At 35.9% G+C, this 20,716-nt stretch overlaps 2 protein-coding genes across 7 annotated transcripts in view; one reads left to right on the top strand and one right to left on the bottom strand.

Moving 5' to 3' along the window:
• The window catches only part of LOC128000329 (rhotekin), a 75,431-nt gene extending 56,721 nt beyond the window's left edge, over positions 1-18,710 (top strand). For 3 of the 4 annotated variants that reach the window (XM_052592256.1, XM_052592257.1, XM_052592258.1), the window contains exons 2-12: positions 2,431-2,630; positions 4,650-4,711; positions 9,013-9,066; positions 9,736-9,853; positions 10,323-10,547; positions 11,282-11,376; positions 12,059-12,165; positions 12,259-12,387; positions 13,715-13,880; positions 13,969-14,073; positions 15,524-18,710. In XM_052592256.1, the coding sequence (XP_052448216.1) occupies positions 2,431-2,630; positions 4,650-4,711; positions 9,013-9,066; positions 9,736-9,853; positions 10,323-10,547; positions 11,282-11,376; positions 12,059-12,165; positions 12,259-12,387; positions 13,715-13,880; positions 13,969-14,073; positions 15,524-16,113 (1,851 nt within the window). In that variant the 3' untranslated portion in view covers positions 16,114-18,710. Of the gene's footprint in view, positions 1-2,430; positions 2,631-4,649; positions 4,712-9,012; positions 9,067-9,735; positions 9,854-10,322; positions 10,548-11,281; positions 11,377-12,058; positions 12,166-12,258; positions 12,388-13,714; positions 13,881-13,968; positions 14,074-14,581; positions 14,673-15,523 lie in introns of all 4 variants that reach the window. The other variant, XM_052592260.1, reaches the window with a different exon arrangement.
• Positions 18,643-20,716, bottom strand: part of LOC128000293 (drebrin-like protein A) — a 39,005-nt gene continuing 36,931 nt past the window's right edge. For 2 of the 3 annotated variants that reach the window (XM_052592255.1, XM_052592253.1), the window contains exons 14-16: positions 20,304-20,404; positions 20,167-20,218; positions 18,800-20,090 (exon numbers count right to left, since the gene is read on the bottom strand). In XM_052592255.1, coding sequence (XP_052448215.1) covers positions 19,954-20,090; positions 20,167-20,218; positions 20,304-20,404 — 290 coding nt within the window. In that variant the 3' untranslated portion in view covers positions 18,800-19,953. Of the gene's footprint in view, positions 20,091-20,166; positions 20,219-20,303; positions 20,405-20,716 lie in introns of all 3 variants that reach the window. The other variant, XM_052592254.1, reaches the window with a different exon arrangement.

Here is a 20,716-nt window from a genome sequence, read left to right on the forward strand (position 1 = left end):
GACGACTTGCGGAAGATTCTATCTCTCTTAATTATTCCCATCTGGGTTCGTTTTCAGCACTCACGCTTCATTACTGGGGAACAGAGCGCTTGTTGTACTCTCCTTCCTCCTCCTCTGATCACTCCTCCCTCGCTCCCTTGCTCTTTCACACCTCTCTCCTGCCAGCCCGCCACCCTCGCTCACACTCACTGATGACTGGCACAGAAACACACACCGGCTGGCATGTTGCTCTGCCCTGGCACCTGTCACAAGGGAGGATGGTGCTTGGCAGTGTTGCAAGTGTGTTTGAAGGGTCTTTTTTTATGTGGTTGTATGTTTACTACACGCTAATTCCTGCAGTGTTAACTTAAGTGTTTATTTAAATACGTACTCTACTGTTCAGAATACTGTTCTACTGTTTCCTTACACTGTGAAATATTATCATTTAAAATAACGGTTTGAATATATTTCAAATTGTAACTTGTTCCTGTGATGGCAAAGCTGAATTATCAGCAGCCATTACTTCAGTCTTCAGTTTCACATATGCCCCTCGCTTCCCTTTGTATCCCATTTCTGACATGAAACCGACATCTAACATTTTTCATAAATGCGCTCTCATGCCTAAAGGTTTTGGCAACCTTTGGTTTGCGAACCATATACAGTATGTCTCTTTCATTAATTAAGTTTTTCAAAAATGTTTTCATACATTCATCAACTATTATCAGTATATCACTGTAACTATAATGTAAGTACAATTAAAAACTGCTAATGTATATATATAATGTGTATATAACGTTCAGTAACGTTAACGGCTTTGTAACGACGGGAAAAGTAATTAGTTAGATTACCGCGTTACTGAAAAAATAACGTCGTTACCTAACGCCGTTCTTTTAAACGCCGTTATTCCAAACACTGCTCGCAGGTTTAAAAAAACACTCTGAACATTTCTCAAACTTGTTCATCATATCAATAGATCCTCTCTCTCTTTCTCAAACACACTCTTTTCTCACACTGACTGTTCGCAGTGATCTGATCTGAACTGCTCTAGATGTGCCTGTCTCTGTGTACAAACAGGATGGTGGCTGTAATTCCCTGAGCTATATCTAAAGAAACTCTATCTTAAGAATCATAAATGGTCATGATTTGTTTGTTTTGTTCTGGCTTTCACATGATTTCTTGCTTGTGGAGCTCATTAAGTCCATCTTTGACAGTAGTCATACAATATCTGTTGCAGTGAGGTGTACAGCAAACCCTTTCTTCCTTTGGAAGGAGAACCTAAAAGAGGTGCTGTCTTAATTGGTGCCTGGTTAGACCTTAATGTGCTGAAATTTGCACACAAAAGGTTTTTTTTTTTTAGATGTTGCCATGGCAACAGCAGCCCCAACGGATAATATCAGGACAGATCATAAGAAGGGTCTGAATGATGTCACTTGAGAAAATGTCAAAGATGAAAAAGTGACCAACAAACCATTTTTTTAGTGTTCAAGGTTATTACCTTGTTTCACCTGATTAGCAGGCATTTTAAAATAAACCTTGATGGATAGAAGTACAGTCAATGAAGTAACTGGTTTATGCATTTAATCCACCAAACACTGAAGAAACATCTGTCACTGACAGCTTCATTTTCGTTTGTTAAATTATACCTGACATCTTATCAAGAGCTATTACTTAAAACTGACTTTTGGCTTTTAAGCTTTTTTCTCACTTGCTCTTTTCCACCCTTTTCTTCTTCTGATTCATTTCCATGTGGACTAAAAGCTAAATCCCTTTCTAGAGTCAGTTTAAATGAAACTAGGTTATTCATCCATTGGAAATCCTCAGTTACACCTACCTCTCTTTTTTCTTTTCTCCCCAAGCTCCTCCTTTTGTTTCCTCCTTTATCCCTCTGTTTTATTCCTGCACTTCATAATCCAGCCACAGTCTCACGTCTCCCCCAGAGAAAATGAGACCCTTAAAAGATGCTCTTCCTCCCCTCAAATGCTAGATATAGCTCCACAACCTGACAGATTACTCCTCTTTGTTCATGTGTAAATGATTCAGTGTCCTGGTGTCTGGTTGTTTGGAGGTAAACTGAAGTCAAGAGGCCAAAGCAACTCTTCCAGGTTATTAACCCCCATATTAAATTTCATACATCACTGCATTGAGACACAGTCAGCTGGAGCAGTCCATTACAGAGCAGATGGAGGAGTGCTCTCTGTGCAGTGCTAGGTGACACATGGGACACTTGTTCTACAGTGTCACTACTGAAAAATCCTGAGTACATCGGGATACACTCATGAAAGTCATTTCTAATGGTCAGATAACATAGAAATTGCTTGACACGTGTTCATATTTCAGTGTGGATGGCCAACATGTCTTAGTTTATTATATGAGATTATTCCTCTATGGTCTAGTTGAATGAATTGTATAATACTGGGAATAATCCTGACATCAGCCTCTTTTTTATTGCAGGACAGTGACATCCAGAAGAAGATCGACTATGAGATCCGAATGCGTGAGGGTGCGTGTAAGCTGCTGGCCGCGTGTTCTCAGAGGGACCAGGCGCTGGAGGCCTCCAAGAGTCTCCTCACCTGCAACGCCCGCATCATGGCCTACATGTCAGAGCTGCAGCGCATGAAGGAGGCACAGGTCATGCAGCGGGTCGCACGCAGGTCAGCACTCACTTTTGATTCATTAAGTTCAGTGTGGTTGAACTAAATTAGATTTTTGGGTCTCTTTGATGTTTGTGGTGCTTCATAAAAGGTTAATCAGATAATAGGCCCATTTCTTGGGGTCAGGAATTTCTGTATTGCTGTCAGCACTGGTAACAAATATAAAGATTCATCAAAATATTCATTGCTAATAACTGCTGTTTGACTATCTGTTGACTAGTACTTCAACACAGACAAAATCCAACACATATATGCTTTTTTTTTTTCAAAAATAGCATAATCTATTGGCTAAAGTAGAGCAAATTGGGCAGCCAAAAAGCACATGACAGCAGAGAACAGTGTTGAGGTTAGAAAGAGTTCAATGTGGTGGCAGCTAACACTGTATCACTTATAAAGCTAATGTCAAAGCATTCAATGTTAATTTAAAGGAACACTCCACTTTTTGTTAAAAATAGAAATTTTCCCTAGAGTTAAACGGTTGAGTTTTACTGTTTTCTGGCGGTAGCACTTTTAGTTTAGTTTAGCACAGATCATTGAATCTGATTAAAAAGGTTTTTATATTCTTACTATTTAAAACTTAACTCTTCTGTAGTTACATATTGTACTAAGACCGACGGGAAATGAAATTCTGACGTAATAATCAAGGAACTTTGCTGCCGTACCACGTGTGCAGAAGGTGCAATGATATTACGCATCGCCTGAAAATAGTAAAAAGCAAAAGCAGAGTTGCTGGGGACTATTTTCAGGCACTGCGTAATATCACTGCGCCTGCTGCACCCATGTTTTTTTCCTTATTGGAATCAAGAAGAATCAAAATCATAAAAATTGCGATGCCCAGCCTTACCCATACACCACTTTTATTTTTTACTAGTACATTTCAATTCACACTGTTTTAAACCCTTTATTTTCTATTAAACCCTCACTTACCCTTCTTCGCTTTTGCTCTTCTTAAAACAACCGCATAATCTTAATGATTATGAATGTACTCTTGTACGTGAATGTACTCTTCACAATTAGTTATAAAACAGTTGTTCCTGGCAATAGGGATGGGTAATATGTTTTCTTAACATAGCTTCAAACATTGCAATTCATCAGACTAATATTTTCATCTCATGGTTTGCTCCAAAATCACTTTATAACATCAGTCGTGTTTCAAACAGTTAGCTTCTGTGGTTCCATGTTGCTTCTTATCACAGTGAGACAGAAAATATTTTTATAATAATCTTTTCTGTGATACAAGCTATGCCAATTAGTGTTGTATTGCAAATGTGTGTTTATTGTCTGTCATCCACATTTCTTCAGTCAAAGCATCTCTATCTGCATGTTATTCAGCTGTAGTGATATATGATGCATATGTCCATATAAGGACAAGATTTCCTGGGTCTCACTTGTGAAACAGCATTACAGTACATGAGTGTTAGGGTTAGGGTTAACCCTGCTCCATAATGCTCACATCATCTCATTTTGGGTAAAAATAGAAAATTAATCCTAAAGTTTTTTGTAATACAGTAACTTGATTAGTTTAGTCAGCAAACTACTTTTTTACTCTTACTTGACTATAACTTTTCAGTACTTTTACTTGTACTCAAGTAAATTATTCCTTAAGTAGCAATGCTTTTACTTAAGTGCAGTTTCTTAGTACTATTTCAACCACGTTTCTTAAGACACAAAACAAATAAACGTAAAACTAAAGCTATGTTCAGAAAAAAACATTTTTGTATCCCAGTTTAATACAAATATGTAATTAGGGCATTTATAGGTTAAAGAACTTGTTGTGCTGTCATCTTGAACTTATGTAAGGATGTCAGCACATTGCTTTATTTATTTGGCATATCAACCAACCTGACACCATGACATTGGCTCAACCAGTATTATAAGTCTGGGATGGGACTGTCAAACGGCAGACAGAGGAAGTGCTCGGGAAATTTTTACAATTCCATTTGGTTACACACAGTTCAGTTTGAAATATGATTGAAGCATTTTACGCATTGTGGTATGTGTCTTATTGTTTGTGCCCAGGTCTTCTGATGCAGGTCCAATGGATGACCGATCCCCATGTAAGGCCAAAGTAGCCATTTCAGGTATGTTCACAGAAAATAATTCGGGTAGTTATGATTCATTCATGTAATGAAAAAGAAATATACATTACTGATCAAAATTCTGGGGTCTGTAAGTTTTTAAGTCCTTTTTAAAAAAAAAACTATCACATCAGAAGGGCCACAGTAAATCCAAAGTGACAGTTGTAACATTTAGAATGTTACATTTAGAAAAAAAGTTATTTTAAATTGTAAAAATATTTCACAATATTACTGTTTTTACTGTATTTTTATTTATTTATTATTATTAACTAAATGGAGCCTTGTTAAGTATGAGACATCCTTCAAAAACATTGAAAAAATCTTGCTGACCCCAAACTATTGAATGACATGTATGAACGAAGAATGTCAAAATATGGATTCTGGTGTATATAACTTTATAACTTTTTGATTGTTTGTATTGTGCGTAAAGGCGTAGCCTACGCATAGACGCACATCCTAAACTGTAGCCTCTCCAAAATTCTAACAGCAAATCAATTCTATGTGGACCATGAGCGCTGTTATTGGTCTGCTAGAATCCCTCCCTCCGTTTATACTTGAGTTTTGTGTATGTCTGTGTGTGTTATGTACACTTAAATATATTTTAATGTTACACCTTCTTATATAAATTAAAGCAAAGCAAAGAACAATTGTCTGATCATTTATTATACTAAATAGCATAATACAACAGTAGTTGTCCGCGAAAAACAATGTTGATCTGCCGTGATACAAGTCTTTGTAGAGATGGAAAGAATGCCATCTTCCCCTTTTCCGTTGTTGACCCCTTTTGTAGTTTTAAATAATGATTTAATTATTTGACATTTATTTGCCGCCGTCATGGTTACAATGCATCTCTGACAGGCCACTTCTTCGGCTTTTGCCATGGTACTGTGGGTTACACCAGCAACATGCCTGTGGACACTGCAGACTAGTGGTTTGCATGTGTACTGCACGCCTACGCAGACAACTACGCAGAATTATAAATGAAAACTGAAGCATAGCCTGCAATTAGGTTTGACTCAGAAGTATAAATCAGCCTTAAATCATGCAAAGCAGTTTGTTTATACGGTTGTCTGAGCGCTAAATCACAACCCCTGCTGTATTATATATCAGTGCCTGTTTCTCAGTTTGCTTGGGGCTTCTTTTACGAGCCATCTTTTACTGTCTGGATCTTTTAGAGGGACCAGCCCCCCACTTAACACCTAGTGCTATTAACTCCCAGTACAAACTCCTTGACTGCACCCATGGCAATCTGTGTTTGAGGCCTAGAGGGTTGATACTAAGTAAATGATGTAATTACAGTATGACGTCATTATGAAGAGGTTATAGAGGACCTTGTACGCTAATTTTACACTCATTCATATGCAAACTAACCACTTAACCTTTTTTGTTGTTGTTGTGAATTTAGTGTTTGCCCACGATATTACATTGCTTAGTGCATATAAATTAATTTATTTATTTATTATATTTTTGTCATATGTTATGCTATGCCCTCTATAGAGGACACCAGGATTTAATAATAAAAAAAAAAAAATGAATGAATGAACACTATATATATTGGAGATGAAATGTCAATCCAAAACATTTTCAAAATACAATATATGTATATATATATATACAGTACAGACCAAAAGTTTGGAAACATTACTATTTATGTTTTTGAAAGACGTTTCTTCTGCTCATCAAGCCTGCATTTATTTTATCAAAAATACAGAAAAAACAGTAATATTGTGAAATATTATTACAACTTAAAATAAGAGTTTTCTATTTGAATATACTTAAAAAAATTATAATAATTCCTGTGTTTCAAAGCTAAATTTTCAGCATCATTACTCCAGCCTTCAGTGTCACATGTAACATCCAGTCTATCACATGATCATTTAGAAATCATTCTAATATTCTGATTTATTATGAGTGTTGGAAACAGTTCTGCTGTCTAATATATTTGATGAATAAAAGGTTAAAAAGAACTGCATTTATTCAAAAAAATAATAATTCTAATAATATATATTCTAATAATATATTTTCTTTACTATCACTTTTTATCAATTTAACACATCCTTGCTGAATAAAAGTATTGATTTTATTTAAAAAGAAGAAAGAAAAAAATGACTGACCCCAAATTACTGACCAGTAGTGTATATTGTTATTACAAAATATTTATATTTTAAAAACATAGCTTCTTTTTTTTTTTACTTTTACTTTTTATTCATTTAAGTATCCTAAAAAAGTATCACATGTTCTGAAAAAATATATCATCATATTAGAATGATTTCTAAATGATTTCTAAAGGATCATAATAATCAGGATCAGAAATAAATTATTATTTAAAGTATAGTAAATTTAAAACAATTATTTTAAATTGTAATAATATATCACAATATTACATATTTTCTGTATTTTTGATGCTTGATGAGCAGAAGAAACTTCTTTAAAAAACATCAAAAATAGTAATGTTTTACATTACTAAAATGGACCAAAAATGGCACTTGTATACTGTTGTTGTTCTCTTGTTGACCTGACTGCTTCTATTGTTCTCATTTGTAAGTTGCTTTGGATAAAAACGTCTGCTAAATGATTAAATGTAAATGTAAATGTTAATAATACTGCTATGTCATTATTATTCAACCCCATTCAGCATTGCTGTTTTTAAATCACTTATTTGCTTGGTGGGGAATAACACGTTTTCACAAAAAGTCTTATAAAATGATTCCGACTTTAAAACATTTTAAGAAAAGGTATTATTCAAATATATACTATACTATATTTTTATTTTATTTTTAATTTTATATTAATTTTAAACATAAATATTTATGTTTTAATTTATTAGATTTTTAGAAGGCACATTACACATTTACAACTTTAAGTGCATGTTCTGTAAAAAACATGGGTCAATACTCCTATTGATCTGAACATAAACAGCTGAAAGGCTTATTGAAAATTCAAATACATTTTCTGCCACTAGGTGGGGCTTTTGAAACAGCAGAAATATAGCAGTTTCCCTAGTAACAGCTGCACACAAAGCAGCACTGCACTCATAAACCATGCTTTATTATGAATTATCCACCTTTTTCCTTAACGCAGAAGAAAGCCTATGGGTGAGACTTCCGTTTCATTAGCTGGTAAATAACGAGGAGAATAACAACATGCAGTAAACTGTAAAATTGTTTGGAGTACAAACCAGTGTGTTCTTAATTAAGATAACACATTATAATAATATGATAGGATACATCTATTGTCAATATCAAGCAGCAAAACTAACTGTTTTGTAAAGCTAAAAATAGCTGGATGCAAATGTGACAGAAGCTAGAAATGGCAGCACCCATTTTTACATCAGGAAAAAGGTGGATCGGAAAAATTTTATGAAAATGACATGGAAACTTTTCTGAAGAAAGTTGGTTCCCTTCAGAGATACATTGACATTGATACAGTGCTCATTTATTCTACTATTTATTCAGGTTATTGTATCATATTAAGTTTATTCCAGCTATATTGCGATTCTTGTGTTTCCGTCCCCAAATGTAAGACCTCTTGAAATTGTAATTAGGACTTTTCTTATACCATTTAAGTTTAACTTATTTATTTTTATGGCCTAAAATTTGATACATCTAAATTGAAGACTTTTTAAGGACCCTGTACTTAAGATAGCTCATTAGGCAGGGTGGTGATACATTTTGGCAGCCCAACTGGAAGACACAATAGCCCTGGAACGTTGGTCTAACGATTTTCAGAACCCAAGATTTTATCAATGACCAGCATCCCTGTGCTACAGAAATATGCTATGCTTTCTTTCGGCTGCAGATTCTGTGTGGGATTCCTGCTCATGCAACATCACTCCACATAACAAATGCATCCAGACTGTTTATCATGTAGTTCATCCCACGCACATACAATCTAATGTTCCCACATGCAGTCTCCGTTTTGTGTTTTCTGCTGTCCATCATCTGCAGTCAGTACCCAATTATTGTTCCCTAACAACCTCTGCTTATTAATTTAATTGAAGTTCTGTCGTTATTAACAATTCTGATCACACAGACCTTGACAGATAAGCTCATCCAGGTGGGCTGAAGTGATGAATGTGGTCTTGATGTGGTGGGTGGGCCAGCATGATAATGGTGATTTGTACTGGCTGGTAGCATGACATTAAATACCAGATGTGTGTTGTGAACATCTTTTTCCTTTGATTGACATGGAGTGACAGCCGGCATTGGTTGCTCGCAGCTATGAGTGACACTGTGTGTGTGTGTGTGTGTGTGTGTGCTATAACCTTGTGTTTCGCTCTGACCTCCAATTCCTCTGTTTTGCAGATCTACGGATACCGCTAATGTGGAAAGACACAGAGTATTTTAAGAATAAAGGAGGTAACATCTATTTTTCCTCTTCACTCTGATATGCAGGTTAAATAACAGAACAGGTTGTTTAGACTATATCTGATCTTTATAACCCTTCTACAGCGCGCACACACATGCATATGCATTATCGCGATAACGAAAAACACATTTATTTATGAAGCGTTCAGGCCCAGCAGAGCCCTCTGGGTAAACAGAATATTATTACTGGCATCGGAAACCTTTTTCCAGACCACAGTGACTAATGTCGTTTCGCCTTAGGTGTTTAGAGCAGCTGATAGAGGTGACATTATGTTGATGAATGGGACACAGGAACCCACATGCATGTGTTATTCTCTCATGGGAAAGCTTTTATATGTACTTTATCCTGTTAATGGGAACATATATTTTAACAGCCATTGAAACGATTAGGACACAAACCTTTAAGACTGGTTGTGTCACAGTTATTCATGTTCTACAATTTGTACAAGGAAGAAAATACACAGATACTAATGTTACCCTAAACAGGAAAAAGCAGACAGCTCAAACACAGGTGCAGGAGTAAATGTTTCCTGAATGAACAGAGCTGCTCTGGGGGGGTTTATAGACAGTGGGCCAAGCATGCAGCTATACTGGTGAAGACATTAGAGCAAGTATGACTTGTAAGTAGTACATGTAAATGTTATTCTTTTATTTCTTCAGAGCTGCATCGGTGCGCTGTGTTCTGTCTGCTGCAGTTGGGTGGTGAGATCTTTGACACAGACATGGTGATGGTGGACAGGACGCTGACAGATATCTGCTTTGACAACAAAATTGTCTTGTGAGTGTGCATGTTTTTGTGTGTCATTTGAACTGTTTCTGGACATTTTTTCTACACATGCATATCTTTTTTCCAAACCAGCTTAGAATTTGTTCGTGTCAAAGTATATAAACTATATAAACTTTAAAAAAATGTGTATATATATATATATATATATATATATATATATAATTCCACATCCCAATGACTGTATCAGTTCTTTTTTATCATGATTCTTTGATGAAAACATTTATAAAGTGCTATTTATTTAATATAGAGTTTTTGTAACAGCATAAATGTCTAATTGAATGCACCCTTGATGAACAAAAGTATCGATTTCTTTCAAGAAAAAAAAGTCTTACTGACTCCAGACTTTTGAACAGTAGTGTATACTGAATTAAAATCTACATTTGTACTATTTTGACATTAAATGTGTGTGGAGTAATGCAAAGCTCATGTGCTTAATTCATGCTTTGTTTCTTGTGTGCAGTAATGAAGCCAGTCCAGGGTTCGAGCTGCGGGTGGAGCTGTATAGCTGTTGTTCAGAGGAGGACTACTCAGCAGGCAACACACCACGGAAACTGGCCAGCAAGCTGAGCACATCTCTGGGAAGGTCATCAGGAAAGAAAATGAGGGGGACCTTGGAGCCCGGAGCCTGCAGCCCCACTAGCAATGGAGGAGGAGCGGCAATCCTGCTGCCTGTGCCCTCTGTACCGTACGTGTATACAAACACACACATAAACACACTGCTGCTACATGAAACAAAAGTGCTCAAAGAATGCTGTAGACTGCAGAGCAGTGATACAAAATATGTTCAACAATATAGAAAAACAACAAGCAACATACAATACTGTAAAAGTCTGGGATCTGTAAGATTTTTTTAAAGCCTTTGAAAGTCTCTTATGCTCACCAGGACTGCGTTTATTGGATCAAAGCTACAGTAAATACATAAATGTTGTGAAATAATATTACAATTTAAAATAACTTTTTGCTATTTGAATATATTTTATTTTAGTGATGGCAAAGCTGGATTTTTAGAAGTCATTACTGCAGCCTTCAGTGATCCTTCAGAAATCATTCTAATCTGATGATTTGGTGCTCAAGAAATGTTTAGTATAGTAATAATAATAATAAAAATATCCCTGCCCCCAAACTGAACACTTTTGAATGGCTTTTCAATTATTTACTGGCTTTTCACAATAATCCCTTATAATTGTTTTCTCAGCAAATACATATTTTATATATATATATTTTAGTAAAAATACTGTATATGCAAATGTACAGCAAATATATATTTTAAACATATGCACAATTAATTTGATTACTTCATCAGTTTATCATTAATTTGTCAGTTTATTCATCATTTTATTTTTTTTGTATTTGATTGACAGTCGTAGTTTAAATATGTTTGCATATTCCCTTCTCCAGTTGTGTTTTATGTGTTTATAGGGGGCCCAAATATCATCTTTTGGCTCACACGACCCTCAATCTCTCTCACGTCCAGGACAGCTTCCGCACACATGACCTCACAATCTCTGGAAATGGTGAGCTGCCAAACACATTTTTAACACTCAACTTTTTTTAACCAGGAGGCATCTTTATTTAGAAAACGTGTCAAAATTCTGTACATCAGCCACTATTTATTTATTTTTATTTATTTTTTTCTTACTTACTTTTGAAATTCTATTATGTCATTTAAATTATAATTTGGTATTTTACTTTTTATTTATTTTTTAAGATAAAAGTGATAAAGTGTGATGCTTTGATATGTCAACAAGTGGCTTTTGGGGATTTTATTAAGGTAATCACTACAGACAGGCCCGCAGAGCAAGTTTGTGTGTGTGTGTGTGTGTGTGTGTGTGCGCGCATTGTCGATGTCTGTCAGTTTTACTGTGATATGGTCACGCTCATAAACTTCTCCGAGTGGCCAGTCGTGGTGTGTGAAGGGCCAATAAGAGGCACTTACAGCTATCTTCATGTCTGAGGAGTTACTGTAGACAGTCTTACAGCCTGAGTGTGGGCTGCTCGCTTTCGCAGATGATAGATTACTTTGTTGTAAAAGATGTACTAAAAATATAGGGTGCGAAACATGACGTCATTTGAATAGCTTGTTTACTTGGTTTTAAAATACAGTTTTCTAAATGTGTAAGATCACACATTCCTTTCTTTATCTTTCTCTCAGTAGGAGTGTCTTTACTGTCTCATTTTGTCTCTGTCTCTCTGTAGAGGAGTGTTCGTACTGGCTGCCTCTGTATGGCGGTGTGTGTTGTCGTCTGGCCGCTCAGCCTCACTGTATGACACAGCAGATGATGAGTGGCTGTCTGAGGGTGAAGGTGTGTAGGAAACACACTCAATCACTCACTCACTTTAATATCATATTTCCCCGTTTCCCTTTACTTTAGCTAATGTTCTTCCTTTCTCTCAAGCTTGGAGGTGAGCCACAGGGATGGACAAATGTCTACGGTGTTTTAAAAGGAACAAATCTCTTCTGTTATCATCAAAAAGAGGACATGGAGGCTAATGTGGAGCCGGTCTTAACTATTGGGATTAACAAAGTAAGTTCAGTCCTACTCTGGGAATTTTAAGCTTGCCCATTTATGCACATGATATCAGGGTCATGTTCTGCTTTTGGAAATATCATGAGATATTTTTCTTTGTGAATATCTTGAAAGCGCTCTTTCAAATGGATTCTCTCTTTTTAGAAAGAGAGAATCTATTTGTCGGGACATTTTTCATTGTGTCAGTAGTTCTGAAAAGAGGTTTTTGTTTGCCGTGCACTGGGTCTGGATCTTCGAGTGCCCCTAGAGAGCTGCGTGTCACGAACACAAAGAGCTTGTTTTAACATCTGAGAGCTGCACTGTGAGTCTGCACATTCCTCAGCTCTCAGGTGACTGCTGTGCATCTCACACACTTTACTTGTGCTCTGCTGCCCCCTACGTGTTAGAACTGAAATTACTGTTTAATGCTGCAAAATATTTGCCAAAGCTTTTGCTACATTTATTGCTATTGTACTGTATACTATGACTTCAAACAAGAACTTTATGCAAAATGGCATAGTTCAGAATGTTTTTAAAGAAAGGTTTGAAATTTAAAAACTAATAATTTACACTATATCCTTTAGATATGATGATAAGAATAATATAAATTGCAAAATGTGTAGTAAACCAGTCTTCAATCTGAACTTCTGTCAGACTGTACATTATGCTGCTTATAGCATTGTTCCATATCGCATAAATAAAAAAATTAAATTTGAGTTTAAATTATTTTATATTGTTAGAACAGATAGACAATAGTACTACTGTAGTATTGTATGTATATAGTTGATATTGTTATTGGTGTTTTTTTTAAGTATGCATAAATAATGTGTGAGCAGTCAACCGTTACCTATATTTTTGTCTTTAAATTAGCATACATTTATTTTGCACTGAATTTTAAATCAGAAAAAAAATTATTTTTTTTGAAAGAAATGAATACTTTTGCAAGGACACATTAAATTTATCAGAAATTACAATATAGATTTTGTTACAAAAGATTTCGATTTCAGACAACTTTTTATTAATCAAAGAATCCTAAAAAAAGTAGTACAGTTTTCATAAAAAAATTATAATGCAGCACACCTGTTTTAAACTTTTTTTTTTTTTTTATATCTTTGAATTTGTAAATATATGGAAATAAAAAACACATGTAAAGTAGTAGTAGTAGTAGTTGTATTTAACAGTAGTGACAGTTTGAAAATAGTAGTAATATTTAACAATATTTTAGGATTTTAAGATACTTCTTTAAAGAAAATAATGTATAAAAATCCTACTAACCCAAACTGTAGTGTATATTATATTATATATGTTGTTTAGTATTTAAAAATTTCATGTTTCTCCATCTCAGGAGACGAGAATCCGGGCCGCAGAGAAGGATCCTCACAGCAAGGCACAGAATATCTGTATCTCCAACCAGTATGGAGGAGAGGAAGTGACGCACACACTAGCGGCGGACAGCAGAGAGGACACACAGCTCTGGATGGAGGCCTTCTGGCAGCAGTTCTATGATATGAGTCAGTCCATAAACTCGAACATTTCTGAGTAAGCCACACAAGACAGTACATTACAATGCTTTGACTGAGCTGCTTGCGCCCTCTGCAGGCCAGTGGAGGCAGTGCTGTGACGACCTGATGAAGATCGAGCTGCCTTCGCCACGCAAACCTGCTATAGTCACGCCGAAGCAGGGCGCCCTGTACCATGAGATGGGTGAGTGCATTCAGACACCTTTTTTACACATTCACAGGGGCTGGAGGAGAGTTTTAAGCTCTAGATTTTCACTAAAGACTGTGAGTCTAATGATGATGTGTGGAGTAAACTGCATGTCCTCGTCCTCTGTCAGATCAGAGTCTTTCTCTTTATCAATTTATCTCCTTTAACTGCTAAATGACAAGTTTGCTGTTTCTGACAAACTGACAGTCTTTTCTCTCTTTTCTTCTCTGTCATATTTTCTCTGTTTTTTTATATATCTGTCCCTTCACTGTTGTTTTCATGTCTGTTTCCCCCCTCCTCTTTCACTTTGTTCCTGTTGATTTTTCATGCACTTTTGTATTTTCCTGATTTCATGCCTTATATTTGTAATCCAAACATCCATCCCATACATTCCCCGACCACTGTATCATTATTTGGTTGCTATATAAACCCTCATTCCCATGCCCTCCCCACAATCCTGCATGTGTTGGCCCCTCATACGTTTTGCTGACCTCCCGCTCCTCAGTGGCCCCTGCATCCGGTGAGGGGCTTTTGCTGCAGGATAACGCTGTCTCTGCTGAGATCCGAGCTCTGCTGTCCTCCTATTACAATGACAGGTGAAGGATCTGTGTTGAGAAGTGACCTGACCTCACGCTCTCTCCTCATACGATGCTACTGTCCCACATGAGCCCAACCTTTTTTGACCAACAACTTTTCCTTGATGTATGTAGATTTCAAATACGGCTTGATTAAATTAAATTAATAATGCGCTAAGCTATTATTATTATCATTATTATTAGAGGACACCATAGTAGATATACATTTTATAATTTGTACTTTTTTGTTATTAATCATTAATAAAAGTATAAAATGATCAAAATAAACCCAACAACGGAGTAATTAAATTTTTTCCATTGTTTTAGTTTTTTAGTTTTATTTTTACTTATTTTATTCAACAATTATTTAATTTTATTCTAAAAAAGGAAAATATAATAATGAAATAAATGTTAAATAAATAACTAAAAATAAAACTTTTTATTATTTTGTATATTTACTAATTTATTTTGACTTTTTTGTAAATTATTTTGTTTTTACTCTTTTTTTTTTTTTTTGCATATTGTTTCAATTGTGCCTATTTTAAGAGTTTTTGTATTGTGTAATTTTATGGTTTTAATTTGACTAATTTTATTTTAATTATAATAAAATATGCTTTCATAAGATTTCATCAGATTCCAACAATGAGCTTGTCAGTTCTTTATTTGTAAAAAAAAGCTCAGTGGTCACAAGTTACAAAAACATGTCCCACTGTCTGAAAGCAATAATAAAAAAAACATGTTGGATGTTTTATCGAAAGAGTATAAAAATGAAGCTTGTTACTCAAAATCAGCTGTCAGAAAAATACATTTATTCAGCTTTTTTTGGGAAAAAAATGGTTTTCATTGTGGCTACTGTTTCTCTTCCATCACAGTTATTGACACGTCTGATGACATTGGGACAGTCACTGACATCCTGGCTCGTCGTATTGAAGAGTTTGAGCTGAGGGCCCAGCTCGGATCTCCTCCTCACTGGATGTCCTTGTTTGATGAAGATCCTCCGAGATCCCCTCACAACCATCAGCACCTTCCGCCCCACTCACCCAGTCCCTGTCACCGCACACCCGGCCTTCTCTCCTCCAACGCCAGTCTGACCTCAGACAGCGACAGTCCCGTCAGTGTCAGCCCCTGCTTCCGCCAGGCATGGTCCCCAGACACCTCTTCCTCCTCGGGTCGCTTCCGCCCCCGTACCCTCTCCCTGGACGCCAAGCTCTCCACTCTGCGCGGTCGGGGCTACGGTGGCTTCCGGTGCAACTGCCAGCCGCCCACCGCCGGCTCTGGGTCTCCTCGCCCCACTCAGACTGCTCTGTTCTGCTCTAGTTCCACTTCCAGCAGCAGCTCCAGTGAGGGAAGCAACAGTCAAGAATCAGACCTGGGCTTTTCCAGACCGTCCGGTGCACGCCGTAGCTTGAGGAATCTGAGAGCTAAGCTAGACCCCAGGAACTGGCTCCAGAGTCAGGTGTAGCTGTTCAGACTTCCTCTGGTTACTGTCAGAGCCATCACATCTTCCTGTGTCCCCCTGGAAAACACTGGAATACCTGAGCTCATGTGTCCGTCATTGCATTTTCTTTACATAATAATGGAGAGCAACATCAAAAATAAATGTAAATTTATAAATTCTGCCTTTTAAAAAAGCCTCCACAATGGGAATTCAGTACTAATAGTTATGTAATACACTACTAATATATATATATATATATATATATATATATATATATATATTGAGCAGTACAGACTGTCTCTTCATGAAAGGCTCATTATTGTGGATCTTTTGAGAGTGTAGTTGTTTCATGTGAGACAGATTCCTGGTCCAGTGTTTTTAGACTGGATTGAAGCAGATATATGTGAGATTTTATAAATGTTTTTGAGAATGTTTTAAGTTTTTAATGCTCACCAAGGCTGCATTTATTCGATCCAAAATAAAGTAATATTATGAAATATTATTAAGATTTAAAATAGCTGTTTCCAATATTAAAATATTTTTAAATCTAATTTATTTCTGCGATGGCAAAGCTGAATCTTCAGCTTCTTTATGTTATCATTATAATATGCTGATTTGGTGCTCAAAACCATTTCTTATTATTATCAGCATTGAAAACAATGCTGCTTATTATTTTTGTTGGAAACTGATAAACTTTTTAGTATTCTTTGATAAAGAGCAGCATATTTTGTAACATTATAAATGTCTTTGCTTTAATCAGTTTAATGCACGCTTTCTGAATTAAAGTTCATAATATCTATATATATACATCACTGATCCCAAACATTTGAACACTAGTGTATTCAGGATTAATGATCTTGGAGACATTGTATTAATAAACTTTTGCATGTGAAATTAGCTTAACGCTGATGAATTTCACTTTATTAATAAGTGCCACTGCACCCTAAGAAGAAAGTTGGATAATATCAATTTAAATTCTGCATCTTTTTAAAATTATTAATCATGTAATTAAGGACATTTACAATAACCGACTTCCTGTCAAGGCTCACACGGTCACTTTAGTTGATGTTGTGCTGTATAGTTGTTTTGGATATACACTAACAACTTGTGTTTCGGATCCAGTCTCGCACAAAAGCATCATTCTTTCGTTTGCAGAAATGTATGGTAACAGATCTGCTCTCTTTGCAGTCAGCCACGGTTAATTGAAACTTTGATCAAAAGTGTCTAACAATAGAAGGGCTACTGAGTTAAAGCCAGCAGGATTTTGCTGGTCATGGGATCTTAGCATGGCTAGCCTCATACGGAGACACGCTCTATGTGAAACTGAACAGCTTTTATTATGCTACTGATGTGAATCCAGTCTCATCTCAACAGTGCATTATTCGAGTCATATTTTTCAAAAGTACTATGCATTTCTTTTTGTGAAACCTGAGGAAAGGTGCATCTGGAATTGTATAATATCTGCTATAATATCTGTTACAGTTCATGACATTCTCTGCGCATGGCTTCAGTATATATGCAAATGGGATATAATGCAACTGGTTTATGTTTACTACCTGTGACTGGAATGACCTCAGGATTACTGTGCATACCTTATCTCACTCAGCAGATGTGAACCCGTCAGTCAGAAAGTAAAACATCAGGATGCACATTAACTAGGATTCAGCACAAGCAATGAAATGTGGCTGGAAGGTGAACATTTTAATGCTCCTTCGTTTTGAGCCATTGCAGTAAAAGCCTGTCTGATTGAGAAGGGTTGCCAAGGCACTACTATGCAAAGTGACAAGAGCTCAATGTTAACTGTGCATTCTAGATTTCATTAACGTCAGCGGTACATGCATTATTTGAAGAGGTTTTTTTTTTCTTTGTTTGCTTGCAAGTCAGTTTTGTCAAGCACTTTGTGTGCTTCTAACTTTGTGAATTTTTCAGTGTCAGGTGGCATCTTCCAGCTCAGATAAAGTGCACATTTGCTTGAAGACAAATATATATATGCAATATTTACTATAATGAAAGTCTAGATTATTGTTATTGTTATTTCAGTAAAACCTCAGGAGTGTAATTACAGTCCATCTTGCCATAAAAATTATCATTTAAAAAATTATCTGCATAGTATATTGGGTATCCAAACATGTATTGTATTATTTTATTTTTTTAACATGAAGAAATGGAGAAATGTTTTTTTTTTAATTACATAAATATTAGAAAGTATGAAGTATAGAAATACCAGACTCTCAGAATTAGTAGAGAAAGTTTTGTCCTGGTAGTACTACGATGCTTCAAAATGAACAGTTCTCACTCGAAAGGCCACTGACTTGTATTTAAAAACTGTAAATTCATTTAAACACTATTTGTTCTTGTAAAGTTTTGTAATTTTCATTTTTGTGCTTTTATTAAAGTTGTATTTCACCATATTAATTTTTTTTTATAAATAAAATTATATTGACATTTTATCAGACGAGTAAAGCTCTAATGATCCTGGTAGAAAACATTGAGTGTTAAACTGGAGGTAAGTGTCATTTCAGCAGGCTGCATGTCTTTGGACAAACTAGAAGATTTACGTACAAGAACAATTTATTGTAAAGAATGACCAAAATTAAAATTAAACAGCATTTTCGTGTGTATGTGTGTGTAATTCTCGTTTCTTACAGTGCATGTGTCAAACGATTTTACTTTACTAAATATTCAAGATAGTAAACGCATTGTGACCCAGTAAAGTGAATCCCTTTAATATGATCTCATGCATTAATACACAAGTAGTGAATATGGTTTCTTGCAGTTCATGTTGATATATAGGCAGTATAAGGCAGTACACTGGCTATTGAACAGATCAAAAACATAAAACCATTATTTCAGAATGTGGAAAAAACAAAAACCTCATCGTTCATTACAACAGAGCACAGAGTAAGTTAAATGTGTTGGAGATTCTTCTACTGTTTGGTCAGAAGAACTTTGTTAACTGGAAAATGACATACTTTACTCAAATCAGGTTACAAAAGTTAAATGGATTAGACTCTCTAGAAGGAACAATATCCATGTTCTTAGTCAGATATAAATAAATTACATAGAAAAACCAAGTGTATCTGATAGCATTTTCACAGGAGTGAACATTGAAACAAAATCTTGCTCACCCCAAACTTTCAAACGGTAGAAAGATAGAAGAATTTAGTTTTGACGGAAGGTTCAGAGCATTTAAAAACATGTAACGGCTGCCAAGCTCAGTCTTAAGGCTATCTGCTTGTAATATTACACTCTTTTTTTTTTACCATCATTTTTTAACCATGTATGTATGCAGGCATGACAGGTATGTGATTCAGAAGGCTGTAAACACATATCTGCTTTAAAAAAAAACATGACATGTTACAAGAATTAGACCAACATTATCAACACGTTTTACTGGTACGATGACATACCTGTAGTACTAGTTCTCAAAAAACCAAAACCAAAACATTTATAAACTTGGGACCAACTGACATGTGACTATGAGCAGGATTTATGCGTAACGGCCTCAACATAAACCGAAATCAGTTCTCAGCAGACACCTCCACCACCTTTGGTATCATTTAGTAATGGTAACAGTAACAACGGTATGTAAAATAATAAATGATGTAATGTTTAAATAATAAATTGATCATTTGTGTCCAATCAAGTGAAAATCCTCAGTCTGGCAGTTGATGATCACTAAAGTCTCCCATGTCGACTTTGGCTACTTGTTTTGGAGCAAAAGAAATCATTGTGAACGCTACACTTCCAACCCTTTTCCTGTGTCTCTTAGTCTCAGAGTACATGGTACATCCTCATAGACCAGGTTTTGTGGTTCTTGGTCCCTGAGAATTGGTAAAAAGGGATGAGGAAAAGGAAAAGTCTTTAGATGGTCTCTACATAGTTGGCAGGAAAGAGCCCCTGGCGTCCATCTTTGCTGGAGCCCCTCCACCACGCCTTGTCGACTGTTTCCACATCACTGATGATGTCACCCGGTTCAAATGAGAGCTCAGTGTCGTCCTCTGTGGAGAACAGAGACGTTTCAAAGGATATCTTCATAAATTACAAAGCACTGCTGTTGAAGCAAGCAACACTAACCTGCTTGGTAGTCATATAACGCTCTCACACGCAGAAGTCTTTCTGGTGATGACTGCAATGAGAAGGAACAACAGGTTTTAATACTTCCTTTCTTTTTTCATCACATTAATATTAATGACGATTCATGTACTATGTACTTTGCCATTCTCAGTCACCACCTCCGTCTGGATTTCATTGTCATCTTCCTCCTCACGATTAACTGTATAACAGTGCCGCTCAGACATATCAACATCCTCTACTTAAAAACAAAACAAGCTGTTCAATATTCACATATCTATACATTCATTACACGAGAGACAACAAAACCTGACAACGCAAGGCTGGAATACACTACATAACTTTTACCCAGATCTGCTCTCTGGACGAGTTAGCACTTCCCCTAGTACTATTTTTGGCCATCAAGAGTAGGAAGATTTACCAAAATAATCTTCCGACTGTGATCCCATCCAGTCAGAGGATATCAAACATGCTTGATATTTTGAGCTGATTTTTGAACACGTATAGTTTTCATTTGTTGTTTATTCTGTTGTGTTTGGAAGAACTTGAAAGT

Source organism: Carassius gibelio, chromosome A5, assembly GCF_023724105.1.
Source record: "Carassius gibelio isolate Cgi1373 ecotype wild population from Czech Republic chromosome A5, carGib1.2-hapl.c, whole genome shotgun sequence".
NCBI classification, from domain to species: domain Eukaryota; kingdom Metazoa; phylum Chordata; class Actinopteri; order Cypriniformes; family Cyprinidae; genus Carassius; species Carassius gibelio.